This window comes from Budorcas taxicolor, chromosome 2, assembly GCF_023091745.1.
Source record: "Budorcas taxicolor isolate Tak-1 chromosome 2, Takin1.1, whole genome shotgun sequence".
In the NCBI taxonomy this organism is placed as follows: Eukaryota; Metazoa; Chordata; class Mammalia; order Artiodactyla; family Bovidae; genus Budorcas; species Budorcas taxicolor.
The window spans coordinates 116,015,558-116,033,657 of record NC_068911.1 but is presented as its reverse complement, the minus strand read 5'-3'; the positions used below and the strand labels follow the sequence as shown (position 1 = coordinate 116,033,657).

At 38.1% G+C, this 18,100-nt stretch overlaps 1 protein-coding gene across 2 annotated transcripts in view; it reads right to left on the bottom strand.

Moving 5' to 3' along the window:
• PTPN4 (protein tyrosine phosphatase non-receptor type 4) overlaps positions 1–18,100 on the bottom strand; it is a 162,147-nt gene that overhangs the window by 53,862 nt on the left and 90,185 nt on the right. For both annotated transcript variants that reach the window (XM_052658675.1, XM_052658683.1), the window contains exons 10-12: positions 17,175–17,238; positions 13,062–13,234; positions 1,159–1,227 (exon numbers count right to left, since the gene is read on the bottom strand). In XM_052658675.1, the coding sequence (XP_052514635.1) occupies positions 1,159–1,227; positions 13,062–13,234; positions 17,175–17,238 (306 nt within the window). The remainder of the gene's footprint in view (positions 1–1,158; positions 1,228–13,061; positions 13,235–17,174; positions 17,239–18,100) is intronic.

Below are 18,100 nucleotides of genomic sequence, written 5' to 3'. Positions count from 1 at the left end.
CTGTTGCACCAGTTAGAGTTTAAACTTCATTAGACTCAAGATGTCTATCTTGTTCTTCACTGTATTTCCAGGGCCTGAAATAATGTTCAGCATGGTAGGTCTTCAATTTAATATTTGCTGCCACCAATCTGGTCATTCTCCTTCATCAGCTCTAATTATGTAATCATCTACTGGATAATACTGTTAGATTACTGCTCAGACATCTCAAACTAGACCTGTGCAGTTTAACTTTTCTATTACTATCCGTTTTCTCCTGTACTGCTACTGCTAAGTCACTTCAGTCGTGTCCAACTCTGTGTTGACCCCACAGATGGCAGCCTACCAGGCTCCCCCGTCCCTGGGATTCTCCAGGCAAGAACACTGGAGTGGGTTGCCATTTCCTTCTCCAATCCATGAAAGTGAAAAGTGAAAGTGGAGTCGCTCAGTTGTGTCCGACTCCTCAAAACCCCATGGACTGCAGCCCACCAGGCTCCTCTGCCCATGGGATTTTCCAGGCAAGAGTACTGGAGTGGGGTGCCATTGCCTTCTCCGTTTCTCCTGTAACCCCTGTCCAATTTGCATCACTCCAATCTGGTAGTCTTTTCCAGATACTCCTGTCTCTCACATACCTCCACCAACTGGTCAAGGATTTGTGCTAGCTCTACCCACAAAGTAAATTCCTCAAATTTGTTCCCAATTAACCATTTCATTACCAGTGTTTTAGTTCAGGTCTTGGCTATTTTCATTTGGATTACTGCCTAACTGCTCTCTGGATATCCAGTCTTTACTTTCAATTCATTTTCTGTCCTTACTCATAAAACTATTTTCTAAACCACAAATCTGATCATGTCATCTCACTTTTAAAAACCAAACTGGTTATTTATAGATCTTAACAAATGAAGATAACAAAATAGTACCCAAATAAAGCAACTTAACAATATGATTTAAAGAAAGATGGAAATGGGCTGGATAATACATGAGTTATGTTTTTCAAAAGTGTTAACAAAAGGAAAAAAAAAACCTCCAACAAAATGTAGCATTTTTTCCTCAACATAATTTATTGTTTAACTAAAGACAGGATCATGTGGTAACTCTGTGATCATATGTGGGAAAAGAGTTTTTAGTAATTTTAATCTTGCTTTGAAAACAACTCAAGACACTGAATTAGACGTCACTTACCTTGCAAACACTCTGTCTTTATTTGCCTTTTCTTTGCCATACTGAACTGACTGAACTTCAGTTCTCCCACTGAAATACATAAATATGTACAATAAGAAAACCTTAAAGAGAACTACAAGATAAAATGACAACACACAACATGATGAGATTACAACTACATGAGATGATATTTCTAGTGGAGAAAATAGAGCAGAGGGTAAAAAAAATGGACTATAATCCACTTCAATCTGGATGGATGAAATTTAATTAGTTCTTCCATTACTGAACAAGAACTTGTTCCAAACTGTTTTCAGATACTCTTTCATTTGGAAGTTAGTGTGAAAGAAGTAATTTTGTGTGAGAGGAAACCCCCTCTGCTATGCTCTGGAAAGGCACTCCCTCTAGACTCAGACCAGCTCATATAAGCCTGGCCGTCACTCCCCACATCTGTGGTTTGGCTAGTGTCTTTACTACTATGACTGAAGTGACTTAGCACAGCACAGCAGAGCACAATCAAGGGCCAGATACAGGCGGACATCTTCAAGAACTAACTGCTCTTTCCCTGGGAAGCTTTTCTTCCTAATCTGCTGATAATGATCATAGATATATCCTCAAAGCTCTTCATGTCCAGAGATAGGCAACTCCAGATATTTGTCATAAGAGAAGGAACAAAGGATAGAATGTGGTTGGGAGTTGGGTACTATCTTAGAGCTGATCGGTCTCCAAGCACACCATTTATGTATGAGAAGTGAGATTCCTCTGTGGTACTCCAATGGTTCAGAGAAAATTTATTAATTAAAAACCTGGTTCTCAGAGACATGTAACATACCTGAGTGAATGAATATAAATGTCTAGAATACCAAATAAAAAACCATTTACATAGATAGAAATTTAATATATACAAAAGCAATCAAATACAGATTTCCAAAGCTAAGCAAGCAATTTTAAGATCATCTTCTATGGACAAGTATAGATAAATGTGAACAGAATGGCATGTTTGTTGAAGTTTTAACGGAAAAGTCAGAAAAATTATCATGATTTTAAAATTTAGACAAATTGATGTTTCTTGAGAAAACATATTTCCTCTAAGGATAAACTATACTTGCAACTGTGAACAAGGTAACAGATTTAGGTTCACTCTTGCTTTGTATTTCCACACTAGAACAAGGACTATAATGCCCTGAGTATTTTGGAACGGCGATAATAAGGGTATGCATATGAGGAAGTTGGTAGAGGGAGTACTAAATCCTCTGATACTCCAAATTCCATCCCTCAGTCTTCATAATATTTCAACATTTTAAGTATGACAATAGTTCTAGTATTCCTGTGTATGTGCTAAGTCCTAAGTCACTTCAGTCGTGTCTGACTTTTTGCAACCCTATGAACTGTAGCCCGCCAGGTTCCTCTGCCCATGGCATTCTCCAGGCAAGAATTCTGGAGTGGGTTGCCCATGCCCTGCTCCAGGGGATCTTCTGACCCACAGATCGAACCTGCATCTCCTGTGACTCCTGCATTGTAGGTGAATTCTTTACCGCTGAGCCACCGGGGAAGCCCCCTAGTATTCCTAACCACTGCTTGTTATGAGGGAGGGAAAAAGCATTTATCTAACGTGCATCCATTAGGCATAGGACTGTGTCCAGACAAACATTTGTCCTGCTGCCATTCCTGTATCATTTACAATACTATTAATCATTTCAGCGATTAAAAATATTTTGGATACATCTTTTAAAGTTCTTAGGACTAGAAACATAAAACCTAACTTTTATAACTATAGACATACATGGTTTACTTATACACTCATTTAACTGCATGTTAACTGAGCTGCCAGAGGCCTCAATCTGTCCTCTGCTCAGCTCAGCTCTGCGAGAGGCTGGAGGCTCCTCTGCAAGCTGGCTTTGTTAGGTTCTGTTTTTTTCTGGTTGGAGACCAGAAAGTGGAGCAAGTCAGAAGCTGGGGACTGTCAAATGCTGGTGTTGCTGGGATAGAACACACAAAGAAACAGAACCCTGTGGATGGCGCCATCCCCAGTCAAAGCAGCACCTCCCTGGCAGGTCCAGAACCGACCTACAGTGCTCAACAGTGTAGCAGCAGGTCTAGATTTGTGGGCTCTACAGCCCATGAGTGACACAAGCTTCTAATCCTTAGGCATTACCCATTCTTCTTGTTTGCTTCTCCAAAAGCCCCCTTCCCTTTTGGATTTTTCAGTCTTTTTAACACCTGTGTAACCAACTGCCATAATTAAGTTGTCTTTATTTGAAAAATCAAAAAGGCTTTCTATATTCCTAACTGATATGGTACTTTTCTGGTTAAGAGGATTCAAACGGGACACCACTACTCAAAAGGCTTAATTAACAAATAGAATTTCATAATAAAAATATATAGATTAAATTAAAATATAAGGGAGAAATTGTTTATATATCATATTATCCATAACATTATTCTATAAGGGTTTAGTATAATTAGAACACAGTGAAAAACTGTACCACAATCTAAGAACAATAACTTCTGACAGTAAGATACTTGTCTTTAAAACAATGAGAAAATACCAGTTGGTGAAAGAATACAGGTTTATTTTAAATGATGCAAGCAACATATACAAGCACAACAAAAAAGTAAACAGATTTAGCCACAGCCATACCCCTAAGAAATAAACCCCATTCTAAGTAGGCAAAAATCATTCTGAAACTCTGTACTTACATAGGAAAGACTACAAATATGGACATAATTCTATTACAATGTCACTATGTTATATACATCACAATAAAAATATTAAATGGATTGCCTTTGAATTAAAAGAAAGAAAAACGCTACCATTCATTATTTTTTAAAAAAAAGGGAAAGGAGAATGAAAAGGCCAGGGAAAAGCTTAAAAACTTAGCATATTAACATTTAATTGTTAATATGCATTCTCATAGTTCACTAGTCCCTGCTTCCTCTTGCCTTCTTAGTTATATTATTGCTTGTACTTTGTCAAAGTTTACAACATATATTCTATTTTGAGGGGTTTACACCGGGTCTTCGTTGCTGCACACGGGCTTTCTCTAGCTGCAGTGAGCAAGGGCTATCTTCACTGTGGAGCACAGGCTGCTCAGTGTGGGGGTGTCTCTCACTGCGAAGCACAGGCTCTAGGCCTGTGCACGTACAGCATGGGGCCTCAGCAGCTGCAGCTCGTGGGCTCTGGAGCAAGGGCTCAGTAGCTGTGGTGCTTGCAGTTTACTTGTTTGCAGCATGTGGAATCTTCCTGAACCAGAAATAGAAGGACACAGGTGTCCTCTGCACTGGCAGGTGGATTCTTATCCACTGTATCACCAAGGAAGTTCATAATATTTTAATACTATTCTATAGTTTTAATTTTCATAGTTGTTAAGGATTGGTTCCATATTTAAAGATTTTAATCTTTATTCTTAATTAGCTCATCAAGATTATTCTCAGTCATTTTGATTTCTCTTGAATGGCTTAAACTTACCATTAAAAAAATTATTTTTTTCAAAATGAGGTCAGACATGTTATATTCCCTGAGGTTTTATATATGTGATAATGCCTAACTACTGGCCCTTGTTCTGAATGGGAACCCGGTTAAGTTTAATATTTTCTGCTTACTTTTTTCCTTTGAGACTTGGTAGACAAAGGGTGGCCCATAAGCTACATATAAACTTGAAGTAAGGTTTTATTTAGCATTTACAATGTTTAAAAATATTTAATCTAAAGTGTTAAGCTTTTAACAAGACTAGTAAGGGATAATGACAAATTATCAATAACAAGAATGAGAGAAATGACAGTAGTAGATTCTAGAGATATTGAAAATATAATAGAGAAATATTGCAACTTTTATGCCAAAATGTTAAAGAAATTAGACAAAACATATTCCTTGAAAAAACATGAACTGTCAAAGCTCACCTAGGAAGAAAGAGAAAACCTGAACTGCTTCATTTGTGTTAAAGAAAAAATGTGCTGTTCTAAAGCCTCCTAAAAAAATCACACTTCTGCATTAGAAGAACAGAACAGGAAAATTCTATCAAATATTTAAAAGGAAATACTATTACTACAGAGACTCTTTTAGAAGACTGAAAATGAAGCAATACTTCCCAACTCATTCAACGACGCCAAAATTACCCTGACACCAAATCTGATAACAACATTACAAGAAAACTGAAGATAAATATCCTTCATGGACATAGATGCAAACATTCTAAACTAAATGCAAGCAAACTGAATAAAGTAATATATAAAAAGTATAACAGATCATAATTAAGTGGGATTTCTTTCAGAAATGTAGGGTTACTTTACCACTTGAAAAATCAGTCAATACAATTCAGCAAATAAAAAGAAATCCCATATGATCATTGTAATAGGTGCAGAAAAAGCTTTTGATGAAAATTAACATCCAATCCTAATAAAAACTTACCACAAATGAGAAATAGAGGAACTTCCTTAACGTGCCTGATACACAGCATTTGTGAAAGCCCCAAACCAACAGCACACTTAAGAATGAAAGACTGAGTGTCCCCCACTAAGATAAGGAACAAGACACGATATCTGCTTTCACCACTTCAACTCAACACTATACTGGAGCAATCAGTAAAGCAAAAGAAATAAAAAAGATCACCACTACCCTGGTGGTCCAATAGTTAAGAATCCACCTGCCAATGCAGGGGACACCTATTCAATCACTGGTCCAGAAAGATTAAGACGGTGTGCCAAACTACTGAGTCCACATTCTAGAACCCACAAGTCACAACTACTGAGCCGATGTGCCACAGCTACTGAAGCTTACATGCCCTAGAGCCTGAACTCTGCAACAAGAGAAGCCCAAGCACAACCAGAGAAAGCCTGCATGCAGCAATAAAGACCCAGCACAGCCAAAAATAAAACAAATGATTTGAAAAAAGATCAAAATAGAAAAGAAGAATTAAACTGTCTTTATCCTCCAGGAAGAAAATCTGCTGGAAAAGAGGTTTTAAAAGCTCCTAGAAGACACGAGGTAAAGCAAAGTTTAAGAAAATGTAAGAGCAACATTAAAAAAACTGCATTTCTAACTGTGATGAACAATCTGAAATTAAAACATAGTAAGACAATTTCTAATAGCATCAACAAAATGAAATAATTAAGTATACATTTGACAAAGATGTGAAAAACCTGTATACTGAAAACTACAAACAGAGGAATAAGATTTAAATAAAAAGATACCATGTTTCATGACTCAGAAAACTCAGTTCAGTTCAGTTCAGTCACTCAGTCGTGTCTGACTCTTTGCGACCCGATGAATCGCAGCTCGCCAGGCCTCCCTGTCCATCGAATCCGTGATGCCATCCAACCATCTCATCCTCGGTCGTCCCCTTCGCCTCCTGCCCCCAATCCCTCCCAGCATCAGAGTCTTTTCCAATGAGTCAACTCTTCGCATGAGGTGGCCAGAGTACTGGAGCTTCAGCTTTAGCGTCATTTGTTCCGAAGAAATCCCAGGGTTGATCTCCTTCAGAATGGACTGGTTGGATCTCCCTGCAGTCCAAGGGACTCTGAAGAGTCTTCTCCAACACCACACTTCAAAAGCATCAATTCTTCGGCACTCAGCCTTCTTCACAGTCCAACTCTCACATCCATACATGACCATAGGAAGAACCATAGCCTTGACTAGACGGACCTTGGTCGGCAAAGTAATGTCTCTGCTTTTGAATATGCCCTCTAGGTTGGTCATAACTTTTCTTCCAAGGAGTAAGCGTCTTTTAATTTCATGGCTGCAGTCACCATCTGCAGTGATTTTGAAGCCCAAAAAAATAAAGTCTGACACTGTTTCTACTGTTTCCCCATCTATTTCCCATGAAGTGATGGGACCAGATGCCATGATCTTCGTTTTCTGAATGTTGAGCTTTAAGCCAACGTTTTCACTCTCCTCTTTCACTTTCATCAAGAGGCTTTTTAGCTCCTCTTCACTTTCTGCCATAAGGGTGGTGTCATCTGCATATCTGAGGTGATTGATATTTCTCCCGGCAATCTTGATTCCAGCTTGTGTTTCTTCCAGTCCAGCGTTTCTCATGATGTACTCTGCATATAAGTCAAATAAGCAGGGTGACAATATACAGCCTTGACGAACTCCTTTTCCTATCTGGAACCAGTCTGTTGTTCCATGCCCAGTTCTAACTGTTGCTTCCTGACCTGCATACAGATTTCTCAAGAGGTAGGTCAGGTGGTCTGGTATTCCCATCTCTTTCAGAATTTTCCACACTTTATTGTGATGCACACAGTCAAAGGCTCTGGCATAGTCAATAAAGCAGAAATAGGTGTGTTTCTGGAACTCTCTTGCTTTTTCAATGATCCAGCGGATGTTGGCAATTTGATCTCTGGTTCTTCTGCCTTTTCTAAAATCAGCTTGAAACATCAGGGAGTTCACGGTTCACGTATTGCTGAAGTCTGGCTTGGAGAATTTTGAGCATTACTTTACTAGCATGTGAGATGAGTGCAATTGTGTGGTAGTTTGAGCATTCTTTGGCATTGCCTTTCTTTGGAATTAGAATGAAAACTGACCTTTTCCAGTCCTGTGGCCACTGCTGAGTTTTCCAAACTTGCTGGCATATTGAGTGCAGCACTTTCACAGCATCATCTTTCAGGATTTGAAACAGCTCAACTGGAATTCCATCACCTCCACTAGCTTTGTTCGTAGTGATGCTTTCTAAGGCCATTTGACTTCACATTCCATGATGTCTGGCTCTAGATTAGTGATCACATCATCATGATTATCTGGGTCATGAAGATCATTTTTGTACAGTTCTTCCGTGTATTCTTGCCACCTCTTCTTAATATCTTCTGCTTCTGTTAGGTCCAGACCATTTCTGTCCTTTATCGAGCCCATCTTTGCATGAAATGTTCCCTTTGTATCTCTAATTTTCTTGAAGAGATCTCTAGTCTTTCCCATTCTGTTCTTTTCCTCTATTTCTTTGCATTGATCGCTGAAGAAGGCTTTCTTATCTCTTCCTGCTATTCTTTGGAACTCTGCATTCAGATGCTTATATCTTTCCTTTTCTCCTTTGCTTTTTGCCTCTCTTCTTTTCACAGCTATTTGTAAGGCCTGCATTTCTTTTCCATGGGGATGGTCTTGATCCCTGTCTTCTGTACAATGTCACGAACCTCATTCCATAGTTCATCAAGCATTCTATCTATCAGATCTAGACCCTTAAATCTATTTCTCACTTCCACTGTATAATCATAAGGGATGTGATTTAGGTCATACCTGAATGGTCTAGCGGTTTTCCCTACTTTCTTCAATTTCAGTCTAAATTTGGCAATGAAGAGTTCATGATCTGAGCCACAGTCAGCTCCCGGTCTTGTTTTTGTTGACTGTACAGAGCTTCTCCATCTTTGGCTGCAAAGAATATAATCAATCTGATTTCGGTGTTGACCATCTGGTGATGTCCATGTGTAGAGTTTTCTCTTGTGTTGTTGTGGTTAGGGCTGAGAGCAGAGCCCTTGGGGGATTAAGCTTACTTAACCTCCTGGCACTAACCCCAGTATTTGCCCCAAGTGTTACCCCAGCTTTCTTTCCTATAGCTCTCAGCTCCCTAAAGCATTTTATCTTGATGTCCTTTTCTTTCCCATTTTTTCAATGCTCCTGGGAATTTCCTTCACTTTCTTAGAACCCAAGAATGCATGTTTGTTTCAATGTATCTAGAATCTATTAGAAAAGTCTTTCAACTGACTAAACTACAGAAGGTGAAGGCAATTCTTTCAATGATTCATCAAACAAGTCTTTATAGAGCCCCTATTTTTGCAGACTGGGAGCTGGGCTGGCAGACACTGTATAAGACACTCTCTGCCCTCTCAGAGCTAGCAGATTCAGCTCAGTTCAGTTCAGTTCAATTCAGCAGAAAACTCAATACCATGTCAACACTCCTGAAAGTGATCTATAGTTTCAGCACAATTCCAGTTAGATTTCCAGAAGTGTTTTTTGTAGAAACTGTTCAGCTAATTCTAAAATTCAGATGGAAACGCAAACAACTTTTAAAAAGAAAAAGGTGGAAGACAAACGCTACTGGATTTAAGACTGTTTATTTAACACCCATTTATTCTCTAGTTTTGCCAGTATGGAGACACCCTCCTTGAAAAAGGCATTAAAATCCTTCCATTCACTTCAACACCCTGTGCTGAAAACACTGTGTTTCAAGGTTTAACTATAAGACTCAAGTTCTCAGCACTAATTCTTAAGCCTCATCTAGATTTCTCCCCATGGGTCTGGGGGAGATGATTCAAACACAGTGAAGAACATCTTAGGATTGTAGGCTGGGCTGGCCCAGAAGATTTTGCAGCTCCCTGACTACCTGGCTTGAGGATTTCAGGGTTAGGACCCCGAGTGGGCTGTGGCCACCAGCGGTGGAACACCCCTGTCTTGGGTGCACCTGCCTGCCACCAACACGAATGGTACCCCAACTCCTCTTGTCCTCTCCACTGCATATGCTGTGACCTGGAGTTTCTGGATTCCAGGCAATCTCCGGTTACACTTCTGGAAACACACCTGCTGCCTCAGCCCTGCTGATCCACACCAAGGTGGGAAAGACACACAGAACTGTTTTTCAACATAGCATCATTCCACACAAAATTATTTTCCTAAGCTTGCAGATTGTTTTTCATTGGAGCACATTCCCAAGGCTGTGACTTTCTCTGACTCTGTGGCACCACTGTGAGCAGGCTGGATGTGCGTGTCCAGTGCTGTGACAGTCAGGCAAGCCCCCTGGCTCCACGCTGGTGCGCTCTCCTGAGGAGCTGAGGACAGGGCCTTGGACTCCACAGCAGGACCCCATCTTGGGTGGGAAACTCAGAACCGCAGAGTAGTTCTGTCCTGAAGTGAGTCCTGGAGTGACAAAAGCCACGTGCACAGGACTACTCCACGGAGCAGCCGCACAGGACTGAGCTGGACCCACAGATGGGTCGTTGATAGCTGACCATTTTTGCCTCTCTTCACAGACTAAGAGTCACTGTCCTTCCTTTCCTGCCCATAACTGTACCTGTTGCTGGCCCACACAAGGCAACCTCGTGTTCTGGGACTAGCCAAGAACTGAGACCCTAGCAGGAGGCCCCTAGTTCACAGTAGACAAACTCCCCATTGAATGACTGCTACCTCATGGTGTTCTCGATGCTTCAGAATTGGAAAAGGATGGAGAGCACAGCAGTGTGCAGGCCCCTCACCCAACTCCCGTGATACTCTGAGGGGCACCAGAACCTCATCTCACTCGCCCCCCAAGCACAGACAACCTCTGTGCCCATCTGTCCTATGGGCCCTGGGCGCACCTCCAGCCACTGGCAGCCAGGACAGAGGTGCAGGTGCGGGGCTCAGTGCGCAGCAGGCTCTGAGGCCACCCAGACCTGCCATGGTCCCCAACATCCCCTCTGCTGGGAAAGCTGGACTAAGACTTACTATTTAAAAAAGAGTCCAGAAATATGCCCACACAAATATGGACTACACTGATTTTCAGCAAAGGTGCAAAGGCAATGCTGTGGAGAAAGAGTAACCTTTTCAACAAAAAAACGCTGGAACAACTGGATATCCATATACAAAAAGATAAACTTCAATCCATACTTCACACCATATACAAAAACTACTTTCAAATGGATCACAGACCTAAATATAAGAGTTTAAACTATAAAACTCAGAAGAAAACAGGAATAAATCTCTCTGTCGGTTAGGCAAAGATTTCTTAAATATGACAAAAGAAAGATCTATGAAAGAAAAAACTGGTAAACTGAACTTACCAAATTTATACGCTTTTCAGAAAACTAGCCACATGAAAAGATACCAGGAGGCAGTGGTTTCAATGTGGTGGAACTGGAACTCTCAAACACTGCTAGCAGGTGCAAAAAATGATTGAAGTTCTTTGGAAAATGGCCAACAGTTTCTTAGAAAGTTAAATACACATCTACTATATGATCTGGTCATTCCGCTCCTAGGGAACTTAAAGCAAATGTCCATACACATCCTTCCACACTAATGTCCACAGCAGCTTTATTCCTAACAGTCCAAGCCCGAAAGCAATCCAAATGGAGACACAGTCTGTCTGATATCCACAATTAAGTGAATGGATAAACAAATTATGTTATACCTACACATGGAATACGACCCTACAATAAAAAGAAATGAACTATCAATCCAGGCAAAAAAATGGATCAATTTCAGAATAATTATGCTGAGAAAAAGAGCATATAACAAACAGAATATTTTACATGTGTGCTTCAATTTATATAAAATCCTACAAAATGCAAACTGATATTTAGGTATAGAAAACATACCAGTGGCTACACACAGACAAAGAGAGGTGGGAGAAAGGGCGTTTCAGAAGAGTATGAGGAAAATCCCAGGGTGGATATACTTACTGTCTTAATTGTGGTATGGGTTCAAGGATGTATATACATTATATATTTAAAACAAAAAATTTTGATCTTTAAAAATGGTAGCTTACTGTATATCAATTATATCTTAATAAAGTTGTTTTAAAAATGTAAAATCTGCCAGGACTAGATCCACATTCCCCCAGGGGCAGGAACAGCCTGAATGGCAAGTGTTGCTCCCATGCGAACCAGTATTTTCTTCTTAAATTATATAGTTCTTGAGCTCATTTTTCAAAAAGAACTATTTAATTTACTATTCAGTACTTTAACTTCCATGAGAAATCTGCCTCCTCCTTTTTTGTTTTGTTTGGCTGCACCACGTGGCATGTGGCATCTTAGTTCCTTGACAAGGAATAGAACCTGTGCCTTCTGCAGTGGAAGCACAGAGCCTTAACCACTGGACCACTAGGGAAGTCCATTGAGCTTTTTTTTTTTTTAAATTAATATCCAGGTAAAAATTTCATCCTGTTTCAGGGATGATTTTCTCCCAAAGTGGTTTCTTTAACCGTCTTTTGTATCTAGTCATCATGATTAGATTTTGTTTTCTATGGTACAGTCAGGGTAAATTACTTTTCTTTTTTCACCTGAGTCTGGTTTAAATTATGGTTAAAGACTGGTTACTATTATTAATTTTTTTATTGCCTAAATGAAGTGGTATGTGTATATTTACTGTGTATATCATATTTTCAAGAAGAGAGGGAATAAAAAATTCTGCAAAAGTGTAGTTCTTGCATAACAAGCCTGGTGGTCTTTAGGTTAGGGATGCAGTTTATTGGGGGAATGCCGTTATGGTCTGCATTGCTCTCTCATGGCGATCTCATCTGTCCCTACTAAGATTTAGCACCAACAGATAACACTGCTTGATTTTCCCTTGACTGTCACAACTGTTGTCATACTCACTATCTAAATCTAATTACCTTTAAATTTACAAGTACCAATACCTTACTTTTCCCAATACGGCTTTTGGGATGGTGACAGGGAAGTCAATCATAACATCAAGCCACTTAAGAATGTTCTGTGCCGTTTTTGTGATTACAATTTCCTTAATTCTAGTTAAGTGCTGATAATGGGTTTTTGGGCTATTGTTACTATTTATTTGGAGGAGGATGTCTTTTTGATGGTGTATCCTGTACTACACTACATGCTATGTTTTGTTTTTTCTGATTACAAATAGGGCAATTATAAATGCTTGAGGTTTATAATATAAATCTTTTCTGGGCCACATGTGAATATTTTCCTCATGAAAAGGTTTTCTTGTAAATATTTAACAAAGATACAATGGAAATTATAACATGGGTAGGCTGTAAATAATATGGTTGATTTTCTTTAGAAAACTATGACCTGGAATTGTCAATGGAACAGGTTTCTTAAGTCTGTTTATATGTTGAGAACCTACAGAACTTTTTGCTGATATAAATAAAGGAGGCCACATTTCATGGAGATTTTGACTCAGTTGGCATGTATGAGTTAACAGATTCTCTGGTTCAATAAACTAGACCTTTATTTAAGGGGAGGAAAAATCAACAGTAAAGAATCAAAGCATAAGCAATACTTACCAGTACCGGAATTTTGAACCTAATGTAAAATAATGTGCAAAAAAATTCTTTTGAGGTGGAAGTGGTCTGTCCAAACGGAAGAATGTGTGATGTTCTACACACGCTTTCCATAAGTTTTTACATGCTCTGTAATTCACCATGTTAAATCCCAATAATGTTTCTCTAGATTCATGCTGTAATAAATGACAAAAGACAGAGAATATCATGAAAATGTCAGAATCTAATGCTCCATTTATTTTTTTACAGATAAATATTCTAGTCCTACGAACACTAATCCTTCTTGTGTCTTTTCTGCTTATTCAATAAAGAAGCAGTAATATAAATAGGTGGCAAAATGTGGACCTTATTTGGCAATGTTACAACTCATAGGAACTTTTACTTTAGAGTACAGTTAGAGATAAATTTAGGGATTCCCTTGTGGCTCAGCTGGTAAAGAATCCTCCTGCAATGCGAGAGACCTAGGTTCGATCCCTGGGTTGGGAAGATCCCCTGCAGAAGGGAAAGGCTACCCACTCCAGTATTATGGCCTGGAGAATTCCATGGACTGTATAGTCCATGGGGTCGCAAAGAGTTGAACACAACTGAGCAACTTTCACAAATAAATTTAAAACTTGATATATACCTATTTTCAAAACTTCATAGCTATAAGCATTTCAAAATGTAATCCTTGCCCACAAATTAAACTTTAAGATACATCACCATACCTTTCAACAATATTTTTAAATTTATAAATCTGTCTAGATTGTAAATAAGTAAATAAAAACATTCAGTACTTCAGAACACTATTTTGAAACTCATTTTAAAAATAAGTAGCAACAGAATAGAAGTATTCCTTTAACTTTTTAAAAACTTTGGCACCAATTACTATTTAAGTAAACAGTTTTACTGAAATAATAAACTGTCTATAGCAAGGCAGACATGTCATAAATGTAGAGCTCTGATTTTCAGTGACTGTAACCTTTGACCCTCCCAACCTGATTCAGAAATGTGTCATTAGCAGCACCTGTGAGTATCCCTCATCCTCCCTTTCTACCAGATCACCTCTATAAAGGTGACTACCCTTCTGACTTTATGACCACAGATTGGTTACGCTTCTTTTCAGTTTTATATACATGGATGCATACATGTGTATCTTGACTTCTTTTGTTCATTATTATGTTTCTATAGTCCTCCATTTAATTGTGAAGCAGTAATTGACTCATTTTCATTCTACACAGTATTCTAATGTATGAAGAGACCACAGTTTATTTATCCACTTACTGTTGACAGACACTTACTGTTCCTAGCTTGGTAATGTAAAAATATTGCTCCTATGTATATTTCCGTATTTTGTCTGATGCACGTAGGTGTGAATTTTTGTTGTTGGATCATAGATGTCATGTGCTCAGTTCAGTTCAGTTCAGTTGCTCAGTCGTGTCCGACTCTTTGCGACCCCATGAATCGCAGCACGCCAGGCCTCCCTGTCCATCACCAACTCCCAGAGTTCACTCAGACTCACGTCCATCGAGTCAGTGATGCCATCCAGCCATCTCATCCTCGGTCATCCCCTCCTCCTCCTGCCCCCAATCCCTCCCAGCATCAGTCTTTTCCAATGAGTCAACTCTTGGCATGAGGTGGTCAAAGTATTGGAGTTTCAGCTTTAGCATCATTCCTTCCAAAGAAATCCCAGGGCTGATCTCCTTCAGAATGGACTGGTTGGATCTCCTTGCAGTCTAAGGGACTCTGAAGAGTCTTCTCCAACACCACAGTTCAAAAGCATCAATTCTTCGGTGCTCAGCTTTCTTCACAGTCCAACTCTCACATCCACGCATGACCACAGGAAAAACCATAGCCTTGACTAGACGGACCTTAGTCGGCAAAGGAATGTTGCTGCTTTTGAATATGCTATCTAGGTTGGTCATAACTTTTCTTCCAAGCAGTAAGCGTCTTTTAATTTCATGGCTGCAGTCACCATCTGCAGTGATTTTGGAGCCCCCCAAAATAAAGTCTGACACTCTTTCCACTGTTTCCCTATCTATTTCCCATGAAGTGATGGGACCAGATGCCATGATCTTCGTTTTCTGAATGTTGAGCTTTAAGCCAACTTTTTCACTCTCCACTTTGAAAGTGAAAGTCATGTGCTCACCTCTAGTAGATACCAACCGTTTCCCAAGATGATTAGCTCAATATTCACTTCCCCTACAAGCAATGAAGGCTCCACATATTCCCAAATCACTGGGTTCACCAATCTTTTCATTACACTATTCTGATGGCTGTGAGGAATTACCACATTCTGGTTATAATTTGTATTTCTCTGCTGTTTAACAAGGTTCATATTACTGGACGAGGAGATATTTTCAGTTCTGTTCTGAATTCTGGAGTGTCTGTTTAAGTCACTAATGTATTTCTGGACTGGCTTGGATATACAACCAAGGACATGGTGTGTGTGTTTATTATACACATATTCTATGCTATTTGCCATAGTTCTTAATTTTAACACAGTCTAAATTATCGATCTTCTCCTTTAATGTTTGTTTTCCTTCTACGTCCTATTAAGGCAGTCTTTGCCTATCAAAAGGTCATGAAGATTTTTTCTTTAAGTATAATATAGTAAAATGTCCATGTAAAAATATTAAATAATGATGCTAGAAAATATGTTAAAATATTACTTATTGATCATCAGAGAGTTCTTAATTATGCTTAAGAGTTGCTTTATACGTACTAACACTACCTCAGAGAATCACTGTGAAGACTAAATGATATGAAAACAGTTAATATACATTATCATGCACGTAGTAAGATCCCCAGAAATGGTAGATACTATATTATTACAAATAACAACAGTACCACAGGAAGCAAAATGGAAAAATTGGCTTCAATATCACCTACCAATTTAATTATCAAAAGTAAAATGACTGTTCTCCAGTTTCCAGACATGATTTAATATACTTTATTCTTCTAAACATTTATTGAAACATGTACAACAGTGTTCATTAACAGCATTAATCATAATAGCCACATTCAGAAATGGCAAAACTATCCATTAACATAATTAAGAATGAATAACAAATTGACAGTATATTCATTCAGTAGAATTCCAAATAGCAATGGAGCAAAATACTGCTCTGTGTAACAACACAGAGGAATCTCCCAATGTTAAGGGAAAGAAGGCAGACAAAAACATTCTGTATGATTTCATATTTTAAAAGTTCAAAACAGGACAAACAAATTAATGATGCTACAAATGAGAATAGTATTTACCTTTTGGGAGAGTTAATAACTGCTATTGCATCAGTTCTATTAGCAATAATACCAGCTTTTGAGGTGGCAGTAATGTTCTACATAATAATATTATATATTATATACCTATCAAGCACTATACTTAATTTCCACCTGATTTATTTCAAAAACTCTCTTCAAAAAACTTCCATATTTTGTGAATATAAATGATGATGAATTATACTCAATAGATCAAGATCCTCTATAAAATGCATTTGATTCAAATACATTTTGCACACAAATAAACACCCTAAAATATGTATTAATTTGTCAAGACTTCTAATAATGTCAGTCAAAGGATAAGGCTAATTTAATTCAATGAAATAGATAAAAACGATTTATAAGATGACACTCTTTACAATACTGTACTTTCTACGAAAACTCAACATGTTGTATTTATTGATAATATAAAAAAAGGACATCACCATTCTAACAAAGGCAGGAAATCTACTACACGTTCATGAACTACAAACAAAACTAAACACTCAGATTCCCTACAATGAAATGAACTTACAAATAAAAGGAAGTGCTACAGATTTGGTTAACAAAAAGAAAGATACAAAGAAAAAGGACATATAAATCCTCAGTTACTGACCTTATGAATAGAATACGGAGACTGACAATGACTATCACACCTGAAATTAGTTTTTATGTTCAAGTGACAGCAGAACAGCTATCTAGAATAACCTCAGATCAGAACCACAGAAACACTGGAGAAATACTTTGTCACAAACTATAAATTAACTTAGGTGGCAGTTATTAATAGTATTAATAAAACTTTTATTTACACTAAAAGTTCTGTAATGAATATTTATTTCTTTATAAAAAATTTATATTAATAAGAACAATACTCACCAATTCTTTTCTTAACTGAATAAAAAACTGTTTGCACTTAAAAGAAATTTTCACAATTTTCAACCTGGATAAAAAGAGAATGAATTGAAGTATTTAAAATATTGAACAAAGATAAAAGTATCAACCAAAGAGTAGTTAAAAATAATCTTTTAATTGCATGTTTAGTATAGCCATTTAACTATATGTACATATGCACCAAAGAATATATATACATATATATATTAAAAAATCGAAAGTTTTTGGTTTGTCATGAAAAAATAATTAGAATTTATACAGTGAGCTGAGCTGTTTTACCAGAACATTTACTGAGAACTTAATCCATTTTTCAATTTTGTATCCAAAATTTACATAAAAACACTTATTACAAGTTAAAAATTCAAGAATACCAAAAATATAGTTTATTTATTCTTTAAAACTACAAGTAGTTTCCTTGTTCTACATGCAAAGAGCTTAGCAATCACCACTACATTCTAGCAACAAGTAAAAAGGTCAAAAGGCTTAAACATCATCAATTCTTCTTAGATCCAAAAGAGAAGAGCACAGAGCAAACTCTACCTCCAAGATTTGAGAGATGAACTGGAAGCAGAAACTGCCAGAGGAAGCAGTGCCAGAGTAAGAAAACCGGAACTGTATTTCATGAATTGTTGAAGCTATTGTTTGTCATGTTGGTTAACTATGAGAGTGAAAAACTCCAAGAGGACCCAGTCATAGGGAGGCCCTCACAGAACTCTAAGATTAATCTCCAGAAGCTCAAACAAATTCCAACAGTAAATATCAGAGGAAAATACCCTCAGGTTTCTGACAGGGAAAGGGGAAAAGAAACCATGCTGAAATAGGCCAGAGCACTCTGCTCTTAACAAGGTCTGCATTTAGGGGAAACAAGTTAACAAGAGCCTTAAATGATCCAGGGAAAGAAAATACCCGAT